The sequence below is a fragment of the Fulmarus glacialis genome, unplaced genomic scaffold (genome assembly GCF_000690835.1).
Source record: "Fulmarus glacialis isolate BGI_N327 unplaced genomic scaffold, ASM69083v1 scaffold8880, whole genome shotgun sequence".
Classification (NCBI taxonomy): domain Eukaryota; kingdom Metazoa; phylum Chordata; class Aves; order Procellariiformes; family Procellariidae; genus Fulmarus; species Fulmarus glacialis.
In genome coordinates this window covers 43,100-64,980 of record NW_009187063.1, presented here as the reverse complement: position 1 = coordinate 64,980, position 21,881 = coordinate 43,100, and the positions used below count along the sequence as shown (strand labels likewise).

General features: G+C 36.5%; 1 protein-coding gene across 1 annotated transcript in view; it reads left to right on the top strand.

Moving 5' to 3' along the window:
* The first annotated feature begins 3,487 nt into the window (after positions 1-3,487).
* The window catches only part of SLC39A12 (solute carrier family 39 (zinc transporter), member 12), a 34,079-nt gene continuing 15,685 nt past the window's right edge, over positions 3,488-21,881 (top strand). The window contains exons 1-7 of the mRNA XM_009573733.1: positions 3,488-3,676; positions 4,792-5,144; positions 8,284-8,565; positions 11,068-11,275; positions 13,673-13,875; positions 18,326-18,497; positions 21,217-21,389. Of these exons, the coding sequence (XP_009572028.1) occupies positions 4,875-5,144; positions 8,284-8,565; positions 11,068-11,275; positions 13,673-13,875; positions 18,326-18,497; positions 21,217-21,389 (1,308 nt within the window). The 5' untranslated portion in view covers positions 3,488-3,676; positions 4,792-4,874. The remainder of the gene's footprint in view (positions 3,677-4,791; positions 5,145-8,283; positions 8,566-11,067; positions 11,276-13,672; positions 13,876-18,325; positions 18,498-21,216; positions 21,390-21,881) is intronic.

Sequence of the window (21,881 nt, the reverse complement as noted above, 5' to 3'; positions counted from 1 at the left end):
GTTGAATAGTCTTGACGGTTACCCCTACATTCCATTTTTTTTTCTGGAAACAGCCAGATAATCAGCAATGAAGAGATTGCGTGAGGAAGAAGTCTGTAGTAAGATGGGGGCAATTAATGAGGTTTTAGATCACACTTTCCATATAAAAGAACACTTTCTTTTTGTTAACCAGTATAAGCTTTCATGCCAGGAATATCTTAGGACAATAAATGTCACAGATTAATTCTGTAATATGTGAGAAGGCACTTCTGAAGGTACATTTCTCAAAACATAAGAGGCTTTGCTGGCCTAGAGTGGAAGTAATCAATGAGTTCTTTCTGTTCTATTTTAATGTAACTAGATTTCCAGGTCTTCTTAGGAAACTTTCTGCTGACTAACAGGTGAATTTCGCAATCCTGAACTAATACAAGGCTTGTTCCAAAGACATATATTAATATATATAACTGTGTTAATATATGTAACTCAGATAATTTCAATAGCATTCATTTATTTTAATTAATTGGCAATCTTAATATATGTGATATTGTTAGGATTGACATGTGAGGCCAATGAAGCTGAATAGACTGTGGTAATTTTAAAGCACTGACATGTTTTATTACAGCACTCTGGCATTAATTCATTGGCAAAGATGCTTTCTGTGTTGAAATTCTATACAAATTACATGCAAAACATAGTCCTTTCATATGTCAATATGCTGCCTATGGCTGTAATTATAGCAATGTGCACACATCACATTAATAACATGGAGGAAATCTGCAGTACCACAGGATTCTCTTCTATTTGCCATAATTGCTGCGATTAGTAAAAGGGCACCGCATTTGCTTAGTCCATCAAAACGAGTTATATAGTATTTAAGGAATAAGAGTTATATAGCTGCATTTCTCAGTAAGCTGCAGGGTTCTTGCTAAAATGATACCTATATCCTCTCCCATTCTGCTGTACAAATAAAATTAAGCCGTTTGTCAGGTTGGTAGAGCTCATAGGAATGTCCTTGTCATCTTAGAGCGAGTTCTCTATAGAGTTTTCCTATTCCGACATAATTTACTCACTGATCCTTTGAAAACCAGTAAATTGCAGGCTGCAGTTATTCATGGCATTTGTGAATGGGCAACTTGCTTTTGTTCTCACAGCAGGTGCATAGGTGGGAGAAACAACAAGATAAGCTGCAGTAAGTCTTACTGGTTGACTTAAAATTAAAACCAAATAAATAAATTAAAATCCTGTAACCAAAGAGGGTTTGCTGCATGTGCTTATCATGTTCTGTGTCTGGTTATGCCATTTGGAAATTGCCTTCACTCTGATTCACTAAGAATGGAAGTTAGGATATTACTACCTGAGCTTTCTAAGTCATAAAAGATTGCATTTGTGTGTGGAAAAAATTTGGTATGCAGTTGTCTGAGATCACGAATCCAATCATGAAATGAAAATAAGAGTTTTGAGAAGTTCCCATTTTTATCACTCTTCTTTTTATCTTATTTCTTCTGTTACTTATTTTCCTGGGACATGTACCTATGCCTATCAGCAATCAGTTACTCTCTTGCAAGTATCCCTCCATGGTAACTGTTCAAACTGATTAAAAATGATTGATTATCTCTGCAAATTCTTGAGCTCAGATCCTTGCTTGATCTGCCAAGGTCCTTAACTAAGTGTAGAATGGAATAAAAAAAAAAAATCATTTGCTTTTTAATCAGGAAGTTCATCGTGCCTCTGGTTTTGCTATATACAGTCTGTCATCACGTTAGAATGGTAAGCTACTTCAATTTGAGTTACCCAGTTCTCCTATTCCTCTGAGGGCTCTTTTTTCCGTGCATATTATCATTCTACAGTAAGCAGAGAGTCACTGGATTACGAGCATTTTGCATGGACTTTTTTCCCCTTTATTAAAAATCACCAAAAGACATGCAATCGAGTTTGAGCCAAAATGGCAGAGACTTATAACACATGAGAGAACAATAATAGTGATAGGTACTTCGGGAGGTTTTAAGACATTAAACTGTACCAGTGATTTCTTTCTCTCTGTATATCTCAGCAAACTTCTAATAGGCATCTAACTACAAAGATCTGTTATCACTGTCCCATTTTATCCGTTGGCACAGCATCAGGATGGGAAGGTAGTAGGGGAATAATGCTACTTACTACAGAAGGGTTTGAAAGAAGGACTTAGCAATTGATGCTAGCTTCAAAAGTAGTAATCCAAGTGCTGTGTAGACAGAAAAATTCTTTGATGACAGCGGCATGACTGAAAGCACAGGTAGTGCTACGGTGTCAGGGGTAAAAGCAGCGGTTGAGGCTTGAGTCCCCATCACTGATTTTGCCACCACTGAGAAACTCATTTACAAGCCAGAGTAGGTTTGCAACACTTAGTCTTAAGAGGGGAACTGATTCTCCTTTGAAATCAGCCATAGTACCCTGTGCCAATTATTATCTGTTGCTTTTTAATACACTGAATGTTTCCTTTTGTTACCATCACTCTGTAATATAAATGGTAATATAAGATATAGCCAGTATTATGTAAGTCTTCTCTCAGCAGCTTTTAATAGTTATAAATCATTGAATGTGTTTTTAAATGTTAGCTTCTCTCAACAAATTGAAACAATTCACCCTCTGTTTGTACACATTAATTAGATAGAATGAATTCTTAGTTTCAATTTGTAATTATATACAAAACACCAAATTATATACAGATAAACCTGTTCTGTGTTTGTTTGGAGATTGAGCAATCCCCAGAATTAAATGCTGGAAGCTATTCCCTCATTATCTGAGGAATTATTTTTATTAGTGGAACAAATCTGGACGTAGTTAGCTTTGTTTCACAGAGCAAATTATATAAAAGCTAGAGCAGATGCCTATTATCATGTGTTTCTGCTTTTCAGTCATTCATATAAAAATAAATTTTTGAGATGAAAATTCCTGTAATTCTTGTTTGCATAAAGTTGCATATTTGGCAACGTTTGATAAATATGTTTTGTAATTTGTGAAGTAAAATGAAAGGTATTTTGGTACAAATCGGAGGGGGTTTTTTTTGTACTTGAGTATCTAATACTAGGACTGATCTGAGCTATCTCAGCTTTTTTAATTGGTGCAAATGTGGCACAGAGTAAGTGGGGATGAAAGAGCCTCTTCTCTATGGACAGTGTTTCCCAAAGAAAAATACCATTTTTCTATGGAGCTGCTTGAAAAGATTTCTATTTCTATTCTGTTCTCATATTTGCAAAAAGAAGTAATGTTTCAGTGAAAAAAAGAAATTCAGATTTGTTTAAAATTGCTCGGATAATGTAGTAATGTAGAGAACAGTTAGAATGCTTGCATGTATTATCCATCGTAATGAAATGCATTCTTCAGTAGTTTTTATACATCTTGCACTGCTAAAATAAAGTAGAAACTGTTTACATAAAATGATAACTACTAAAATATGTGAAATACGTTCAATAACGTGATGCTTAGAACTTGCCAAGAAGAACATGTACTAATTCCTATCCACCTCCATTGTTACCTTAAGAGCAGCTCTCTCCATAGCAACTGAAAACTTTGCAAGGCAGCAATAAACTAATCCTCTCCAGCTTCCAGAGCACCATCAAGGAATTTTAAAAACATTGGACTTCCAGCAGCTAAATACTTCTGAGGATTCAGAAGGCCACAAAGCTAGATACACAAGCATTCTTTTTCCCTTCAGAAGGTAAGAAAATAACGTTTAGAAATAAGTGCAACCTCATAACGATACATATTCCTAACTGCTAACAGTAAAATATAACTAAACACCAAAAGATTTCCTAACATCTAAAAACATCCTAACCTTTATCTGAGTGAATGCCAATTTGAATTCAGCAGTTCTTTTTTCATTTTAAATATTTCTTAGCAGAGTTTCCTTAAAAATAAGACACACACGTTATCATATTGCAGTTAAAAGAAGCTGAACTTACGTGTGGCTGTTTAACATATGTGCATTATCATCTGAAAATGTATGTCACTGCCAGCATCTGCCCATCAACAAAACGACAACCTCTTTGTGGAAAACAGAAGTGAACCTCTGTAATGTTTCTTGTGCTTTGATACTGAGATAGATTATTGTTAAAACAGAGGCAATGGTACATTAGGAAGGATAGTGACACGGTAGATTTACAGTACAAAATGTCTTTTGCATCTAGAGTTAACAAGTTAAACTTGTTGCTTCTGGTGTGTTTGTCTTGTTTATTCATTGAGTTCTATGAATGAAATTATGACCTCAGTTTTGTAATTCTTTCATCTGCTCATAAAATATCACTAATTTTTAAGTACATCCTGTTCATTCTTGTTTTGTGTTGTATAGGTGGAGTTTGGTAATGTTGGTAAAGTGTTTTGAAAATAAAACCTGCTCTATATCATTGCTGTGTAACATAATTACTGCACATTCATATCAGAATTAGGCTAGTAATCTTTATTTAGAGCTATTTTTACTACTAAAAACCTGTTTCATAATGGAATGAAAGTGAAAGCTATGGTATTTTCCTGTTCTTACTGAAGAGGATTATTAGTGAATGCAATAACATAACACTGAAATGAAAACCGTACACTTTTATGAAGAGAGAAGGGCACTTTGAGTCAACCTCTTGTTGGTAATTCTACAGAAGTTTTAAGGCCCTGGTTGTCTTAGTTTCCTGCTGTTCTGGGCTCTAAAGCCCTTACAGGCTCCCTGTTGTTCGAAAACAGCTTGTCACTGCAAATCAGCTTAGCCGACCAATTAATAAATCCTTTCAAACATATTGCATTCACACTAATTAAAGGGTTGGGGGTTTTTTCCCCTTTACCATTCAGATTCTTCAGGTTTCGAGTTTAAGCTGTGAAGTGCGAACAACAATCCAACATTCAGTGCAGATCACGCACTGCAGGAAGAGGAGATGTGTTTTCTGACCAAGCATCCAGCCCTTGGGGTGGTATGTTCTGCTTTCATATTCAGCGTGCTCATTGCTGAAGGACAGCCTGGGGAAGAGCATGGGCAGGATGGCAGCTATGCTCCCAGCCGAGGCTATCTGATGGAAGTTTTACGCGTTCTTTCAGCTGACAACACTGAGCTCCACATGAACCACTCACGAGAACTGGTCAAAATGTTACTGGAGAGAGCTGAGTGCCCACAACGGATTTATGGCATGCAAGAGGATTGTAATCTGGTTAGTGCTTCAATTAATGAGGGATATCTTTACAGAATCATCAGTGAGTTCTAAAATTATTTATTTTAGAGTGATACTGTCCTGAATGCAAAATCTAAATATGTAAAGGGCTTGTTGTTGCAGCAAAAAGTTGTCCCTGTTTTAATCGTTTCATTCTGAATTGTTAATATTTATTGTTTGAGCTCATGAATGATATTCCAAACATGACAGGCATTCCTTAAAAACTCCACGCTTCAGTCACATAACACTAATAATTTTCCTTTAAAAGTTGTCAAGTGTTTATTTTCCAACAAAGATTTTTCTACTTTACCCTGATCTAACTATAAAAGCATGAGCTTGAATTTGGGACGCAGAGGATTTCCACTGTGGAAAGACATAGGTAAAAATTGGGGACTGGTTCTGACACTTTTTTTTTGTTCTCAATTTTACTTCATAAAAATAAAACCCAGACAGATTTGTCTCAGATTTATGTTCCCCTTCACTGAAATACTCAAGATTTAGGGGAGGGTTTTGGTAAGCAGTTCAGGTCATGGAAAATCAAAGGCAGAACAATGAATCTACAAATCCAACTTGGAACTGGAAATAGTCCAGGGTACAGCTTCATAGAAGGTTTTGTTGTCTAGCTGAGTGAGAATATTTTCAGAACTGATTATGGATTTGAGAAAGAAAGGAACAAGTGTAATAAGATCGTAGGTTCTGGTAGGACAGAGACAGTGGTAAGTGAGCAACTTAGCTGAAAGGGACTGCAAAGAGCTTGGTCAATCTTGGCTTTGATTAGCGTTACTCTAGCTCTGGCATTGTTCAGTGACCTACATACAGCAGAGTGTCACTTTTTATCAGAATTATGATAAAGATGAATGCTTTCAGAATATACTCTTCTTGGCAATGTGCCAAGCCAATAAAATGGAGATTTTTCTCCTGTGCAGTAGACAACTGCTCACTTAATTGGCCGTTTCTGCAAATGCTCCCATGTTTCATATTAGCCCCAATGTGAAATTTCATACATAAGTAATGTAGGTGCCTGTTACTCCCTAAATGGATAATTTTTATGAAGGAGATTGTGCAGTTTTTCTCTTCGCACATATGGACAATGGATATGTAGCAGATATGGACCCAGATCAAAAGCTGAGAATGTATTAAACAGTAATGGGTATAGAGTTCTCCTAAACTTCACAAAACAGCGGTCTAAGCCTTCTTGTTCTCTCGCTTTGTTTTGCTTCTCTGGATTGCCATATTTTTTCTTGTATTTGTGATGTATTTGCGGACAGCATGCCCACTGTGTCCTTGGATGGAAGAAATTTAAGTGAAACTTAGCTGGGGCTTACTTTGGTCATGACTTCCACTCTGTTTAGGCTTCATCTTGGAAATTTCCTGTGGGAAGAATTTGAGGACTTTCACCATTTCCAGTAATTCTCAGTGTTGGCTGTGTCAATAACACTGCACACATCCTGCACTGCCAGTGCCACGTGACCACAGTTGTCTATAGAAAATCCATGAGAAAGAGACAGCATTTTCAGTCACATAGAGCCCACATGGCACCATGCTGAAATCTTCCAAGATGATTTAACAAGATTTGGCAAACCGAGATAGCAAAAACTGTGCGAGAAGCACTATTCTTCAAGATCATGAAAATTTGAAACAGAATGCTCCACCTTAGCTTGGCATTTTCTTTCCCATACTTCTTGGGAATAACTAATTGATTTCAGACTCAACTTTCCCTTCTAAATCCAGGATTCCAGTCATACCACATGACTTTGTTTTCAGATTTTTTTCTTTCATTTTTAATGATGTCTCCAATGGGTATTTAAAAGCACTGAAGTTTAACACTTTTTTAGACCCTTTTTTGGTTTGTTGTTACATATTGGCCCCAAGACTCTTTGGGCAGGGGCTGGGAGCTGTTGAATGGCATCTGACACTTCTTTATCTCCTAAGCACACAAAAGTCATATATTTCTTGCAGAATTTTTTCTAACTTCTGGTCTATTAAACAAAACAAACTCAGGGTTCTGTGCCCAGGTTCAAAGTTGGCCTCTTTTTTATATCAAATAAGCATTTCTAAACCAAGGCCATAAAGATGGTTATGCCTGTAAAATATTAGTAACAGCAAAATAATCAGTGATGAACCAATTTATATCCTCTTGATATCTCCTCAAAGGTCACTCTCTATGAGCTGCCCATATACTATGGAGTAGCTGCATCTTTTACAACACACCTGCTTCCTTCCAATTAGCAATTTCCTTCTCAGTCATCTTCCTTGCAAGAGCAAGTGCTTGCAAGAGCCCCACTGATTACAATTTATCCTCACTGGGTTTTGAAATGTTATAGAAGTCTTTGAAAATCTTCCACTACATGCAGTATATTTATTGTATTACTACTGAGTGTTTGGAAAGGCTGGTTGAGTAACTTGAGGTCTTTTGGGACAGAAAACAGAATGTCTATATTCCTCCTAGCAAATACTAATGCTCAGAGACATGCATTCGAAAAAGTTAGAATTATAGATCTTGATAGACAATGTAGGCAGGGCACAGTGGATCATACTGTAATTAGTTCATTTACGAGTATAAATATTTAATTTGGCAATTACCATCCACAGTTCTTTTTTTTTTAGATTGAGTATTTGTGAGAATTTTTGTTAGAATTATTTCTATTAAAAAGTAGCAGCTCTCTCAATTCCTTCAAGGAACATTGGCTTCTGAACATGGCAATATGTGTTTGATTCTACTCAGCTTCTGTGTAGGAAAATGAACTAACATACAAGGTGAGGGACACCAACCAACATATCATCCTTGTAGCCACAAACAATTTAGTCTGACAAACTAGGAAGACTTTCAGTTCTCTACAGTGATTTATCAGAGTTAGTCCTGTTTTGTAGTAAATCTTAAATCCCTTGGATACTTGACATTTCTTAAAAACAGAATGAGACTCCAGAAAAAAACATGTTGCGATCTTGCAGCCATAGAACTCCAATGAATTACCTGCACCCTCCTCCTGCCATTCCATCAGCCTGCATCTGTGTAGGCTTAGGTTCGGTCCCTTAATATAAGAGTTGAATTCTCCTGTTCTCCTCTCTAATTGTATTTGCGGATGACTGGCAATGTGTTACTTGAGTTGAATTTCAATTTATTTTTATTTTTTCACAGTGCCTTGAACCAGATGTTTTGTTACTAATAGCTGGTGGAGATTTAGAAGACCATCTCAGCGAAGAAGTATTTGAGAGAATTTCTCTTATTCTTCTCTACTACATTCTTCATCATAGAGATGTGTGTTCTTCAGAACTGAGCTTGAATAATAAGGATTATAAATTTTACTTACAGAGTATGCTTAGTTTAAGACATGATGAAGACTGTTATTATTTTTCACGGAATGAAACTGAAGATATTTTGGCTGCAGTAAGGCAGCATTTTAAAACTTCTGAAACCCAGGTAAAAAAACCATAAGTAAAAATAACTTCATATTTGTTACTGAAATAATGCCTTTAAGCTAGTTCAGACATTGTGTCAGTATCATGGTCCTCCAGAAAACTGGTAAATAACGGTGTGAGAGCAAAGGCTGAACATTGGTCTTTTGTTGTACATGCTGTTTAATACTAGCCTTCTCCTTGACTTGCTTTTGGCATGTGCTACCTAGCACTTCCACAGAATCCGCTGAGACATGGTTGGGGAGACGGAGCGTATTAGGGACGATTCCCAATAGGTAATTTAGATGCAGTTGCCCTGCTTAGGGCAGATGCAAAAGAGCATAGCTGTGTAGGTGCAAGATCTTGCACTTGGCTTCAAGAACAGAAAGTACTTTCTCATCGCTTGTATTTATTCGTATAGATATACTAGCAGTGATTGTATTTAAATAGTATAAAGCAGAACGGCTCCAAAACTGATCTGGCTGTATAGCAGAAATGATGAATCATTTTGCTGTGATGGGATCCTTGTCAGGCCCTGCACTTCCATGTCCATCCAAAGCAGGATGGAATAAGGAATCTGTCCAAAGGTATGATAGTTTCCTTCAGTTGGGACACATACATTTGTGACTAATTATCTACCAGCATGAATATGCCTTGTAGAAAGAGTGATACAGATAAGCTTAAAGTTTAAAAAAAAAAAGAAAAAAGCATATTGAGTATATTCAGCTAAAAACATTCTTTTTAAGTCAGGAAACGTGCAGCGAGTTTTCTCACCACTGTTTGTTATTCCTTATCTCAAGTAAGGTCTATAAAATAATATAATAATATTCTAGAGTTCATAATCTAAAGAAAAACTGTTTTCTTTGAAATGGGCAATAAAATAAGTTTTGCCAGATTAGATAACTCCTAAAGTACAGGTTGACCTGCTGTGAGAAGCCCCTTAGATCTATTCATAATATACAGTTAAATTTGGTTTATTGCAAAGTTTGAATTTGCCCTTTTCTGTTTCATTTAATTAGATTTTAATTTACACCATACTGTAGTAGAGTTTCCTACGCAAACAGAAGATGGCTAGGAGTCCTGGCTGTGCAGCAGAATGCTGAGGGCCTCCATTCCTCTTTCTGTTTTCTTTGTGTAATTGTTTCCCATCATAAATTATTCATTGAGCAGTACTTTTGGTTCTGAATCTTGGTTGAATGTGCCGATTTCCAAGAACTCCAGTGGTATCTGGGCAACTGTAAAGAGGCATCGGTGGGTATTTGACATGTCAAGGTAGAATAACAATCCATAAAGTGCTTTACTGTGTGGTCTGTTTGTTTATGCTGGCAGTATAATAGGTTGTCAAGCCTGTTCAGTAACTGAGACTTCACCGCTCACTGACATAAGGGAAAAGAGGGGTTTTTTTATGAAAAGTACTCAAAACGTTATAGACTATCTAATGCTTAGAATCACAACACTTGAGTTATGGAAAAGGGCCAATGATGCAGGGTAGTAATAGAAGAATAGCATTTTTAGTGGCTCTTTATATGTTTTGGTTTCACAGAAAATATCCTCTTCTTAGTCATAGCAGCTAATGTATTATTTTAAACGAGAGGTGACATTTCAGGTTGTGGAAATGCAAATATGTAATGGATGGACGGGAAAAGAAATACCAGCCTCCTCTCTGCAGTGTTTAAGGCATATATAGAGAGACATGAGTATGTGTAAAATAAATTATTACTGTACTGGCTCATCTAGTTGACTTTTCAATTTAGTTAATATAGAGACAAATGAACTCAAATAATTTTCTCCAATTTTTTTTTGTTTCTCTCAAACCCCAACTGTTTGCAGTGAAAGTAAACAAGAAAGGCAGAAATGGAAGAAAACAGGGATAAGTTTCCAGGTAATTGAGAGAGCTGTACCCTGCTCCCTCACTTCAGACCTGCACACATCCACACACATGGGTGTACGCGACTGTCTACTGCTCCTGTTTGGTCACCCAGCAGAGAAGTCACCCTTTATCTGCAGAATTATATCTTTCCATATTGTCCCCAGATAACTGCCCCATAACAAATTGTTGATTCCATTTAATAGATAGGGAACTAAACACATTAAGAGAACTGTCTCTGAAGTTTGAGATAAAGAGTTAAAGTCAGTATTATTTAAGTCAATTTCTTGTGCCTTAACAAAAATTCCTCCCTTTTCTGCCACTTTCTGGAAGTAGATGTAGATGCATTCGAGGAGGACACAGGAATAATAGAAACAGCATGAAAATAATGCTAAGCAAAAATAACCTGAATGAAGGACTATACTTCTCCTCTGTCAGACACTGAGTAAAATTTCAGGCTTTTTTATTCTCTGCCTGTTCTCCTGAAAATGTCCTCTGTTTCACATTAGCTGTCCTGCTGTCAATTACAGCTTTAATCTTAGTATTTTTTCTACCCTGGCTGTCTGTGAAAGTGTTCTCTCCAGTTTCTCCTCCTGTCACTCTGATTATTTAAATGGAGGTGACCAGGGCTGTCTTCATGCTGTTTTCTCCTGATTTCAGTGTGTTGATGTGAGTACTCTGGAAAAAAATGCTGATATAATGGACAGAGATGGTGCTGATGAAAACACTCTTCCACGCCTGGCTGCTTTAATCATTACTCTGGCTCTCCAAGGAGTCTGTATGGGGAAAGCAAGTTTGCCCTCCCCAGAATTCTTTATAAAATATATTTTCAATTCTCTAAACAGTACCACTGAGCTCGAAGTGACAGGTAAGCTATTTATTTGTCTCTAGTTGCCTTTTGCAACACACATTTGATGTAAACTCTCTTTAAATGCCTAAAGGACTTTTTGCACTTCATTTTAGATTTAAATCTCATTTCATTTTAGAGCTGTTAAGTAGTCTTTCCTAAATTTAAAAACAAGTTGGAAAATAAACTCCTTATTTTGATAACTCTCTGAGAGGTATAAAACAAATTGTTACTGTGATTATTAAATGTGTGCTGTCACATTAATTTATGACTTAATTGCTCAGCACAGTCTGAACTACCCAAGAGAGCTCTAAGAGTGGCAATCTAGCTGTGAGGGCAGAGTTCACTGGGGCCTCGTTTACATTGCTTCTTTATGCAGATCTTGATACATTGCAAGACTCATTTAGATGGGATAATTCATGTACGGTAGCCAGATTAGACACCTTAGTCACTCACACCTCAGTGTAGACGTACCCCCAGAAGAGATGAAATAGACACAGGCCAAATGCTCTCTGCTATCTGCCTAATGTACCCGAAAACATCTTTATGGTTTGTGCTTCCCTACCCACCTTCTGATCATAGTACCCAATCAGTGAGTCTGGAATATGCAAAGTTCATTTTCTTCAGGAGCTCTGTTGCTAGACATATCAGAAATGCTACTTAACCATAAATAAACAGAAGTATAGGAGAGTTTGAAGTGGTCCAAAAATGAAAAAAAAAAAGAAAACACAAGTGTTGAGCTCTCAGCAGCTGCTATTAAATGCTGTAAAAGATTTTGCATGCTTAGCAGTTTAAGAAGCTAAACCATCAACTCAGGGGCCTAGTATGGATTTAGAAGGTTATTATAAGACATCTACTTTTCCTAGTTTGTGGTAACTGCTCATAGCAACACTTTACAAGCTTTTCCAAGCACTTTTTAGAAGTTACATTAAGTATGGGTTAAAACAGCTTAAAAAGTTGAATTAAGCGTAGGTAAAAATATTTTTACCACTCTTAGCTTACACAGAGGTACATTGAATCACAGAAGTAAATAATAAAAAAGAAAGAACAAAATCCTCAGCCCTAAACTTGGACTCCTAGATTGTACTTACATAAACTGGTTTTGCAGCAAAACCCTTCCTTTAAAATTGCCACGCCAGATCTTCTAAAATAATTGACTCACAAGAATGGATGGAGCCATCTGGCACAGTGCTACTAAATAGATATATATGGTGAAATCCAGGCCCCAGTGAAGACAACAGCAAGACTTTACGGTTGGTGGAGTTAGGGTGTCATTCAGAGAAAGAAAAAAATATTCTTAACCAGTTTGTTACAGTTTAAGTATATTTTAAGCCTCAGCTAATTAAATTGTCCCTTTAAATTTATTTAAATTCTTAATAGTAACTGCAGGAAAGAGCAAAGAACAGGCAGCATGGAAAAAAAGAAAATTAGAGTTGACTACATTTAGAAGAAAGATCTAGCTTCAGCTCTGTTTGGATCTGTTTGCTCAAGACAAAGAAAGTAGATAAACATCACAAGTCTTTTTTAAGATTATACCATTTGCTTTTTATGAATAACAACATTAAAAAATAAAGGATTATCACATGGAAACATTCTTAATCTCATTGATATAAATTCCTTTGAAATTAATTTGTGGACTGCCTTTGTTTCCAATGGACAAACTCAGGTTTACAGAAACTATCACTATGGCTTCATCTTGAAAATGCAGGGCTGCAGGAAGGTGGTAAGTAAGATAGGATAGAGCATGCCCCTTCATATACCCAAGCATTTCGTCAGCAGGCCCACCCATTGCACTCAAGCTATGTCATGGGACACATCCTGTCTCAGGTTTGGATTAGGGATCCTGGCTCCCTCCTTCCTACTTCAGTACTGTAAACAGGCGTGCGTCCGGATTAACCAAAGGAGAGAGAAAATCTGCTGTCCTGTGTTCCATTTCTGATGTGCAAGGGCAGCATAGCATCCTGAAGATTGCTTTCAGGACACCCTATAAAAGATCTGTCTTCCTGATCTTTCTGGACTATCCAAATACCTGGCCATGGTGTTCCATTTATATGGGAACATTTGAGGAACAGTGAAGCTATTTAGCAGTAATTTGTAGCTAACTTTGTCAGAGATCGATGATTAAATGGAAGATGAATTGTCTTTCAGTCACATCTCTTTTCCTCTGAGATAGTCATAGGTAAAACATCTGAGTGCGGTACTGTAAAGAAAGAAAGGTTGAGTATATAGGTGTCTAGACCTTCTAGAGGTGTTAAGTGGAAATTACCTACAGTACCAAACTGAGGAGAGGAAAAAAATATTTAAAAAAGGAGTTGAATTAAAGTTAAAACTAACAAAATTGTAATAATTACTTTTGGTTTTATCTTTTATATGTGCATTTTCCCATGGTAACATATCTGTTTTCTAATTAATTACTAGAACTGCAAGAACTACTAAATGTGCTTACAGCCAGAAAGACCTGCACTGTAAATGGACAATTGCACAGTCACAAAAGAAGACGTTATAGTATGGCAATCAGAGATATTGGAACCAGAAACATTCCAGTCAAAGGAAACCATATAAAAGGAGGCTATCTGAAAGGTTATTTTGAAGATCATGAAAGGAGCACAGATTGGGACCAGGTTAATTTATTTTTATGTTATTATAGTATTGGTGACAGAATTTCAATGATGAAAGTTCAAATTGATTTGCAAACACTACATTATTTCTGAGGTAAAATTTATTAGTTTCAAAAAGTCATGTGGATACTGATAATATATTTTTATATAGTTATATTTGTATATAAGTTGGGGGAAGAACTTTATGGATGTTGAATGTGTGATTAAAGTAGCTGGGAGGAGCTAACAGAATAGTTAGTGTTACGCAGAACCAGGTGTTTCTTCATGACACAGAGGACTGTAGTACCATGGCTTCAATGTTTTCACACATTTATTAGAGATTTCTTGTGCTCTTATGTCACAGAGCTTCTAGGGCCCCTTAAGTGACCTTGTAGAAAGAAGGGTTGTTCTGTACTAAGGAAAAAAAGTAAATTAAGGTTTCTGTCTAAGTTGTTTTTAAAAGGCTTCTGTAACCTGAAGATTGGGCATTTCCAAACACTTTTAATAGCCATCCATGGAGTCCAGAAGCCTCTTTTAGAAAGGATAGAATCTGTAAGACAGAACTTTAGCTACTACACAGTGTCCTCTTTGAGGGCTTTGAAGGACAGTGGCTCATTGCAGGTGATTTTATCCTTATCCTAAATATTTGAAAATAAATAAATTTTGTTTATAACATTGATTAAGATGGTAGCTGACTTCCATCCTTTAGACTGGAAGACATTCCTTAGACAAAAAAGGAGACTTCAAAGTATATACTTTGTATATATTTTGACGAATACATTTGAAATATATACTTCAAAGAATATGTTTCTATTGTTTTCAGTTCTTTACAATTGAAGTTAACTCAATGTTTCTTCTGTGTGCAATTGACTTTTGCTGTGTGGTCATTTTATGATGTGGAACTGAGACAAATGGCATCTGGTTAAATGCCATTCTGATATATATTTATCCGTGTAATTTTATTGCATTTGGAATACATACTCTGCCAATATGTTTATTTCTTTCCATCTGACCACAAAAGAGAATCATGCTGATCAGCATGATGAGACATTTAATGGGGTCTCAAAATAATTTTAAATTAAGGTCATTTTGAATGTGTTTCATATTAATTTTCAATTATGAAGGACAGAAATCAGTAGTGATACTATCTGTACAATAAATAAAATTGTTCTCCAGCAATAGGAGAATTTATAAAACACAGTTTTTGATTTCTTGAACTTCTGAGACTGACTGTAACTCAAAAGATTAGTGTGCAGGGGAGTTATTTGAGGCTTGGGAGTCAAACTGAGAGCTAAATATTCTGTATAGATGAAAAAAATCACAAAGAAACATCTGGAGAGAAGAGAGTTTCTCTTCTGTATTAATTCCTAGTTTCTTGGTTTTATTCCACTCCTTTCTAGCTGCGTCTATTTTCTTTAACATACCATTCCATTAGAAGACTTTCAGTGTTGTGTTGCTAATTTTGTCTCCTGCTTTCTGCACATATCTATGATAGCCATTGTGCTCCATTAGTAACAGATGCTGCTACATATGAGGCATTGACTCGTTTATGGCTTGTGTTTGCTAACTACATTAAGATCTGTAATTTGATTTTTAGATAGGAATTATATTTTGAAACATTATCACAGAAAAAAGGTCACTGCTTTCTTTTTAAGTCATCATTGTCTCTGCTGATTTAAAAAATACATACAAATACATATAAAACAAAAAATACATAAAAAAGTAAGTAGCAGATGATCTAATACGAGCAATAATATTAAGTTCCATTAAACTATGTCACAATATCTATGTATTCATTTATTATTCCTCATTAAAGAAACATGGATTTTGGAAACCAAAATCATCCATCCATCCATATATACATCCATCCAGTTTTCCATATGAGAATATGCAAATTCAATTTACTTGTTTCTTCAGTATCGTCCTCAAGGAGTACACACATAGTTGCTTTACTAATAGAGACTTAGTACTCTGCCTCCCTATGTTAAAAAGCTTAAAAATCTAGGGCTTGCAACCGGAAAAGATACAGGTCCTCATGCCTCAAGTCTTACAAGAACATTTTACTAAATAAGCATTAAGAATTATTTTTTTATGTGTGGGTGGACAGTTTATTTTCCAGATGAGATCTTGCTTTTTCATTTAAAATTCCTGATAATAAAATCACATTAAAATTTAGGTTCATAGTAATCCTGGACCTCACCTTGTCTATCCTACTTCTCAAAACAGGGCCAACATCAAAGTCAGATCAAGTTTCACAGGGCCGTGTCCGGTTGAATTCTGAATGTCTCCAAAGACGGAGATCATACAGTCTTTCTGGGAAACCTGTACCAGGTTTATTGCCCTCGTTTTGGTGATTTTTTTTATCATAGCAAATTGGAATTTTTCCTGCTGCAACTAATGCCTATTGCATCTCATCCTTTTGCTGTACACCTCTGAGAAGACTCTGGCTCTGTTTTCCCTATAACCCTCATTAGATAGTTGAAGACTTAAGATACTCCCCAACCCTTCTCCAAACTGAACAAACCCAGGTACCTCAGCCTTTCTCTGCACATCATGTGCTGCGGTTCCCTAGCCGTCTTGGTGGCCCTCCATTGGACTTCCTCCAATTTGCCAATGTCTTTCTTGTACTGCTGGTTATTAAACTGGACGTAGTCCAGATGTGGAGTTGTGTCCTGAGCGGAGGGCAATAATCTTTTTCCACTACCTGTTGGCTACACTCTTGCCAATGCAGCCCAGTATGCAGTTAGCCTTCATTGCCACAAGGGCACACTGGTGACTCACGTTCAAGTTGTCTGTCAGGACCCCAAAGGCTTTTTCTGTAAAGCTACCTTCCAGTCAGTTTTTCTCAGCCTTTATTGATGCATGGGGTTATTCTGTTTGAAGCACAATAAATTTGTCTTTGCTGATCTTCGTGAAGGTCTTGTCAGCTCATTTCTTTGGGTTGTCAAGATCCCTCTAAATAGCAGCTGTGCCTGTCAGCATATCGACTACTTGTCCCACTTGAATTTCACCTGTGAATGCGATACGGTGCACTTTGTTCCATCATCAGGTCATTGGTGAAGGCATTAGATAGTATCAGTCCCTGTACTGACCAGTGAGGAATGCTGCTCATAACCAGCCATGAGCTAGTCTTCCAACTTGATACCATTTGTTGGTGTTCCCTACTTCTAGAGTCAAAACCACTGCCTAGAACAGGCAAACTGAAGGTCTTTTCCAATACGCTAGCTCCTGAATTGTCTTCATGCTCTCCTTCTGCTTGGAGGCAGAACAGACTAGATCCAGGTGGCAAGATCACCTGTTATCCTAAAGACTTGAATGTGGTATTCAGAATAAATGTATCAGTGCTCAATTCATTCAGTTTCTTAATGAGCTACAAGGCATATTTTAGTTTACTAATGGATGAACAAAGGCAGGAAGGTGTTGGGTTTTAATTGGGTTATTTAAGAGTAATGATAATTACAACTTCTTTATTTAAACAGTAATTTTCTTTCAAAAGAAACCTAAACTTCAGTGATTAGAAAAAGAATATTTAGGAATCCCTTGATTCTCAGATGCAGACTAATTTAAATGAAAGAAACAAATATTTATTTTTTAATTGAATCACAACTAATCAGATGAGATTAAGAAATTAATATTATTCCTTTAAGTATGATAGCATATTTGATCTAGAATTCTTCTTTTTAACAGTTCTTACAGAAATTGCAACTAGAACCGTTCTAACGCTAACTGCTCACGTTTTTACTAGAAGTTTCATCCTGGAGATGAAAAATCAATTCATGAAAATTTTTCAAAATATAAATGTTCCCAAGAAAAGTTCCTTTTTTGGACAAAGAGACATTTCTAACAAGAACAAAAAGTAGTTGAAATTCTTAAGTACCTCTAATAATACAATTATTAAGTAATCTTTAGACCAAATTTAGACTATGTAACATCTAGTTTGCTGACCTTAAAGTGACATGCCATTGTTAAAAGAATTAAAAAAACCAACTTAGTTCCATATCTTACTAAAGATGCAGCACAAGGACAAATTTCAGTACTTCCTTGATACAGACAGTATCTTACATTAATAGCAGTATTATTGCTATTAATGCAGTCTTACATTAATAGCTAAGAATATGATTTGTGTTAGCATTAAAATATTTTTATTAGCACATATGACAATAAAATATTTAGAGATATTATTGTGTCAGATCCTCATGATATTAACAGGCTTCAATAGAAATAGTATTACTTCATCCCAAAGATTCTGGTCTTTCTGAAATATATAGTAGCATCAAGTTTTAATTGGAAAAACAAAAAAAGGATTAGAAGTAATTGAAGTAATTAAAGTAATTTAACCAGAAAAGAGTATATGGAAAACAATTTTTTTCTAGGCTGTATAACCCTGTGTTCTTCTAAGATTCCATATTTAACCTCAGCATTAAATGCAGGTATATGCAACATATTCAGTAACTGTATATACTTTTCTACATAGGTTTGTTTCTCTGCCAATGAACTTGTGAAGATATTTTTAAAAAATAGTTCTTCTTCCATTTCTAAGGACCACTTCAAGCAAATCAGTCCAGCTATCATTCAGCAACTATTAAGTTGTTCATGTCAGCTTCCTGACTCCAAGCAGACAAAGCTTCCACCAACAACTCTGGAAAGTGAGTTATGTTGTTATCAGTAAAGTATTGTGAAAATTCAGATAAAGGGGTGCAGGGGCTTAACTTCTGGAGACATTTCATTCATTAATAAACTTAAACCAAAACATGATGAGATTTATGCACTCTCTTAGGCACTCTATGATTTCATAGCATACATGCCAGATAGTAGTACCATATTGAGAAGTGAGGGGATTCAATGGTCTCAATTTTATATTAGACAGAATTCTGTTTCAATGTGTAAGGTTTTAAGCTTTATTTTTTTCATTTCTTAGAGGACTGCTTGATGTAGGCAGCAGGTGAGCCATGACAGGTCTTTATCAGTGTTGTTTATCAGTGTTGCTAGGCGGTAATGACCTATTTGGTGAAATTTCCACCAGGTGTATACTGGAATAATTACATTGCTCTTACATATAGCCTCAAGGTTATGCTAGCTGGCATTTTACACCATGATGTGGCAATTGCTTGATATAGATAAGTTCTGTGTGAATGTTGCTGGTTTTTTGTGTTGTGATATTTTACAGAAGAGAAGCTTTGGGGATACTACTGTGGGAAGAAAAACAACCAGAAAACCAGTCACATGGGCAGCAGGACTTGTGTGATAGAGCTGGAACAAGAACTGAGTTAGAGTATAATCAGATTATTTCCCTTTGCAGTCGTAGCCCTCACATGCCATTGCTTCCAGGGATTTCTGCCCTATCTGTTCTGCTGATTCAACTTCTCCTGTAACCAATCCCTAGTCCACCCTATCAAAAAAAATCTGAATCTGATCTGACCTAAGGGCTTCTTAATGTGTTTCCTGGTTTTGTTTTTACTGTAAACCAGCAGTATCTGGGAAGTGGTTACAAACCTAGGTGTGCTGGTGTATTACAGGGGGCATTAATTTCTGCTGGGGGATTTGAGAGCCAGGAATGAACAAAAAGGAATGGGCATCTAACCATAATCACCTGCATCTAGAGCAGCACTTTTAGGCTACAAATCAATGCGTTCAATACCTTTATCCTAATATCTACATGGCCAGCTCTAGATGACTAGATCTTTTAGGAGCTAGTAAGCTTTCCCCACGTCCTGCTGGCCAACGATCCTTATGGAACAGCACTTTCCATCTCTAAATTCTATCTGTACTTTAAGCTACACACGTTAAGCAGCTTGTGGGAATGAGCTGAACTATCATTCCATGGTGTACAGATTAATTGAACAATGAGTGTGAATTAAAAAAACATGTTAGACAACAGCATGGAAGGACGCTCGTGGATATCCCAAGAATGGTTATAGAAAGAAACATACAGAATAGGAAGAATCATTATAGCTCCCCAGAAGGCAGCAGTTCTTTTTTCTTATGTTATCTCTCTTCTCATTACCTGAACACCTTGGAGTCTTTACTGCTTTTATCTTTTCTATGCTACACGGATATGCCCATTTTTCAGATGGGGAGTCAAGGGACAAAGAAAGAAAGGAACTTACCCAGGTCATATACAAGGTTCATGGCAAATCCACAGTTGAGTGAGACTCTCCCAAGTCTAAGGCCATCAGCCCAATCAACAATATTTTAATGATCTCATAAAGCTGAGAGATCTGTGTAGATGAGAAAAGCTGAACTATTCAAACATAGAATGGAATTAATAAGAGCCCTTTCTGCAGCCCTTTCCCTGTGCTTTGTGGCAAAGGAAGGTTTCCATGACTACAGGGACACTTCTGCTGGCTTGAGACAGACAAAGGACTTCATGTTTGACCTATGTGTGACCTAGTGACCTGAGCATAGGCTCATTAATTTTATTCTCAGTTCTATTTTACTGACAGGCTGTGCTGTTTTGGCTAAGTCACCAAAGCCTGACCTTCCATAAGTATCTACTATACCCTTGTATTTGGATGTGCAGTCTGTGAAATTTACTGTCTGATTTTATGAGGTGCTGAGCACTTGCAGTGCTATTAAAGTGTGAAACATTAAGTGACACTTTTGAATATTTTGGCATTAGTTCCTTTATGTCTGTTTCTCATCAGTGTTTTACCTCCATCATAAGACTTTCACACAGATTAGTCAGGATTCATGTTGTGCAAAAGGTTGGGAATGTGAGCAGCGTGTAACTCTGAAGAATTATAAGAGTAACCTTCCAAAAATCCCAGTAACCTGGGAAAAACAAGTTGGTGGTCCTGATGTAGTAACTAAAGGAGAGTATGTCCACAGCACATTTGCAAACATAATGTGGACCAAAAAGTTTATGCTTAGAACCTAAATTAGATGCCTACATTCATCTGAGGTTTTAGGCCTTGGTTTGTTTACCTAATATGATTTGGTTAATAATGTGGTGTTGACTTTAAAGATACAGAGGTGTGGCATGTGTGGACATACAATTACAAGCATAAATCTGTTAAGAGAGCAAACAAATGCAGACTAACATTCACTGTGCTGCTCTGAGTGTCTCTGATCTGCACACTCACAGTCTATTTAGCTCTTTAAGGTCTGAAATTTGTAAGCATTAGACTGTGTTACCTGCAAAGCCTGAAAAGGTGAATGTTTTTTAGGCTTCCAATTCTGGCATCTGTATCACACATGACTAGAAAAATCTATGTGGCACAATGAATCAGTTCTCCTCTGTGTGCTTGTACACAGAGGTGGCAAAACATAGCCTCAAAAACAAATACAAATACAAAACAAATACTCAAACACAAATAGAAATACTGAATGATTAAAGGTGCCCTTGTTTTGTTTCGTTTGTTACAGAATATGGTTACAGCACTGTTGCTGTTTTAATTATTACTATTGGATCTATGTTTGGTACAACCCTCATTTTATTTAACTCCTGTCAAGAAATCTATACACTCATTTTACAGCTGTTTGTTGGTTTGGCTGTTGGGACCCTTTCTGGAGATGCATTGCTACACCTTATTCCTCAGGTAGGTAATACACACTTTTGTGTTTTTAAAATGTTGACACATACACGCGCACATGCATACACACACATAGAGAAAAGTTTCATTTAAACCTGGCTAATGCTCATCTGTTTAGAAATAAAGCTTTCCATGAAATCTGTGAACCAACTACCTAGCATTCCAACTACATCTGCACTTCATAGTTCAGAGAGAGATTCCAGGTAGTAAGAAGCAGAAATCAATGAATGATGAATTCAGAGAAAATAAGGTTCCTATTTTCACAAAAAATTTTCAGAAAACCCACAAGTCCTGTGTGGCTAATGCTCATCTGTTTAGAAATAAAGCTTTCCATGAAATCTGTGAACCAACTACCTAGCATTCCAACTACATCTGCACTTCATAGTTCAGAGAGAGATTCCAGGTAGTAAGAAGCAGAAATCAATGAATGATGAATTCAGAGAAAATAAGGTTCCTATTTTCACAAAAAATTTTCAGAAAACCCACAAGTCCTGTGCA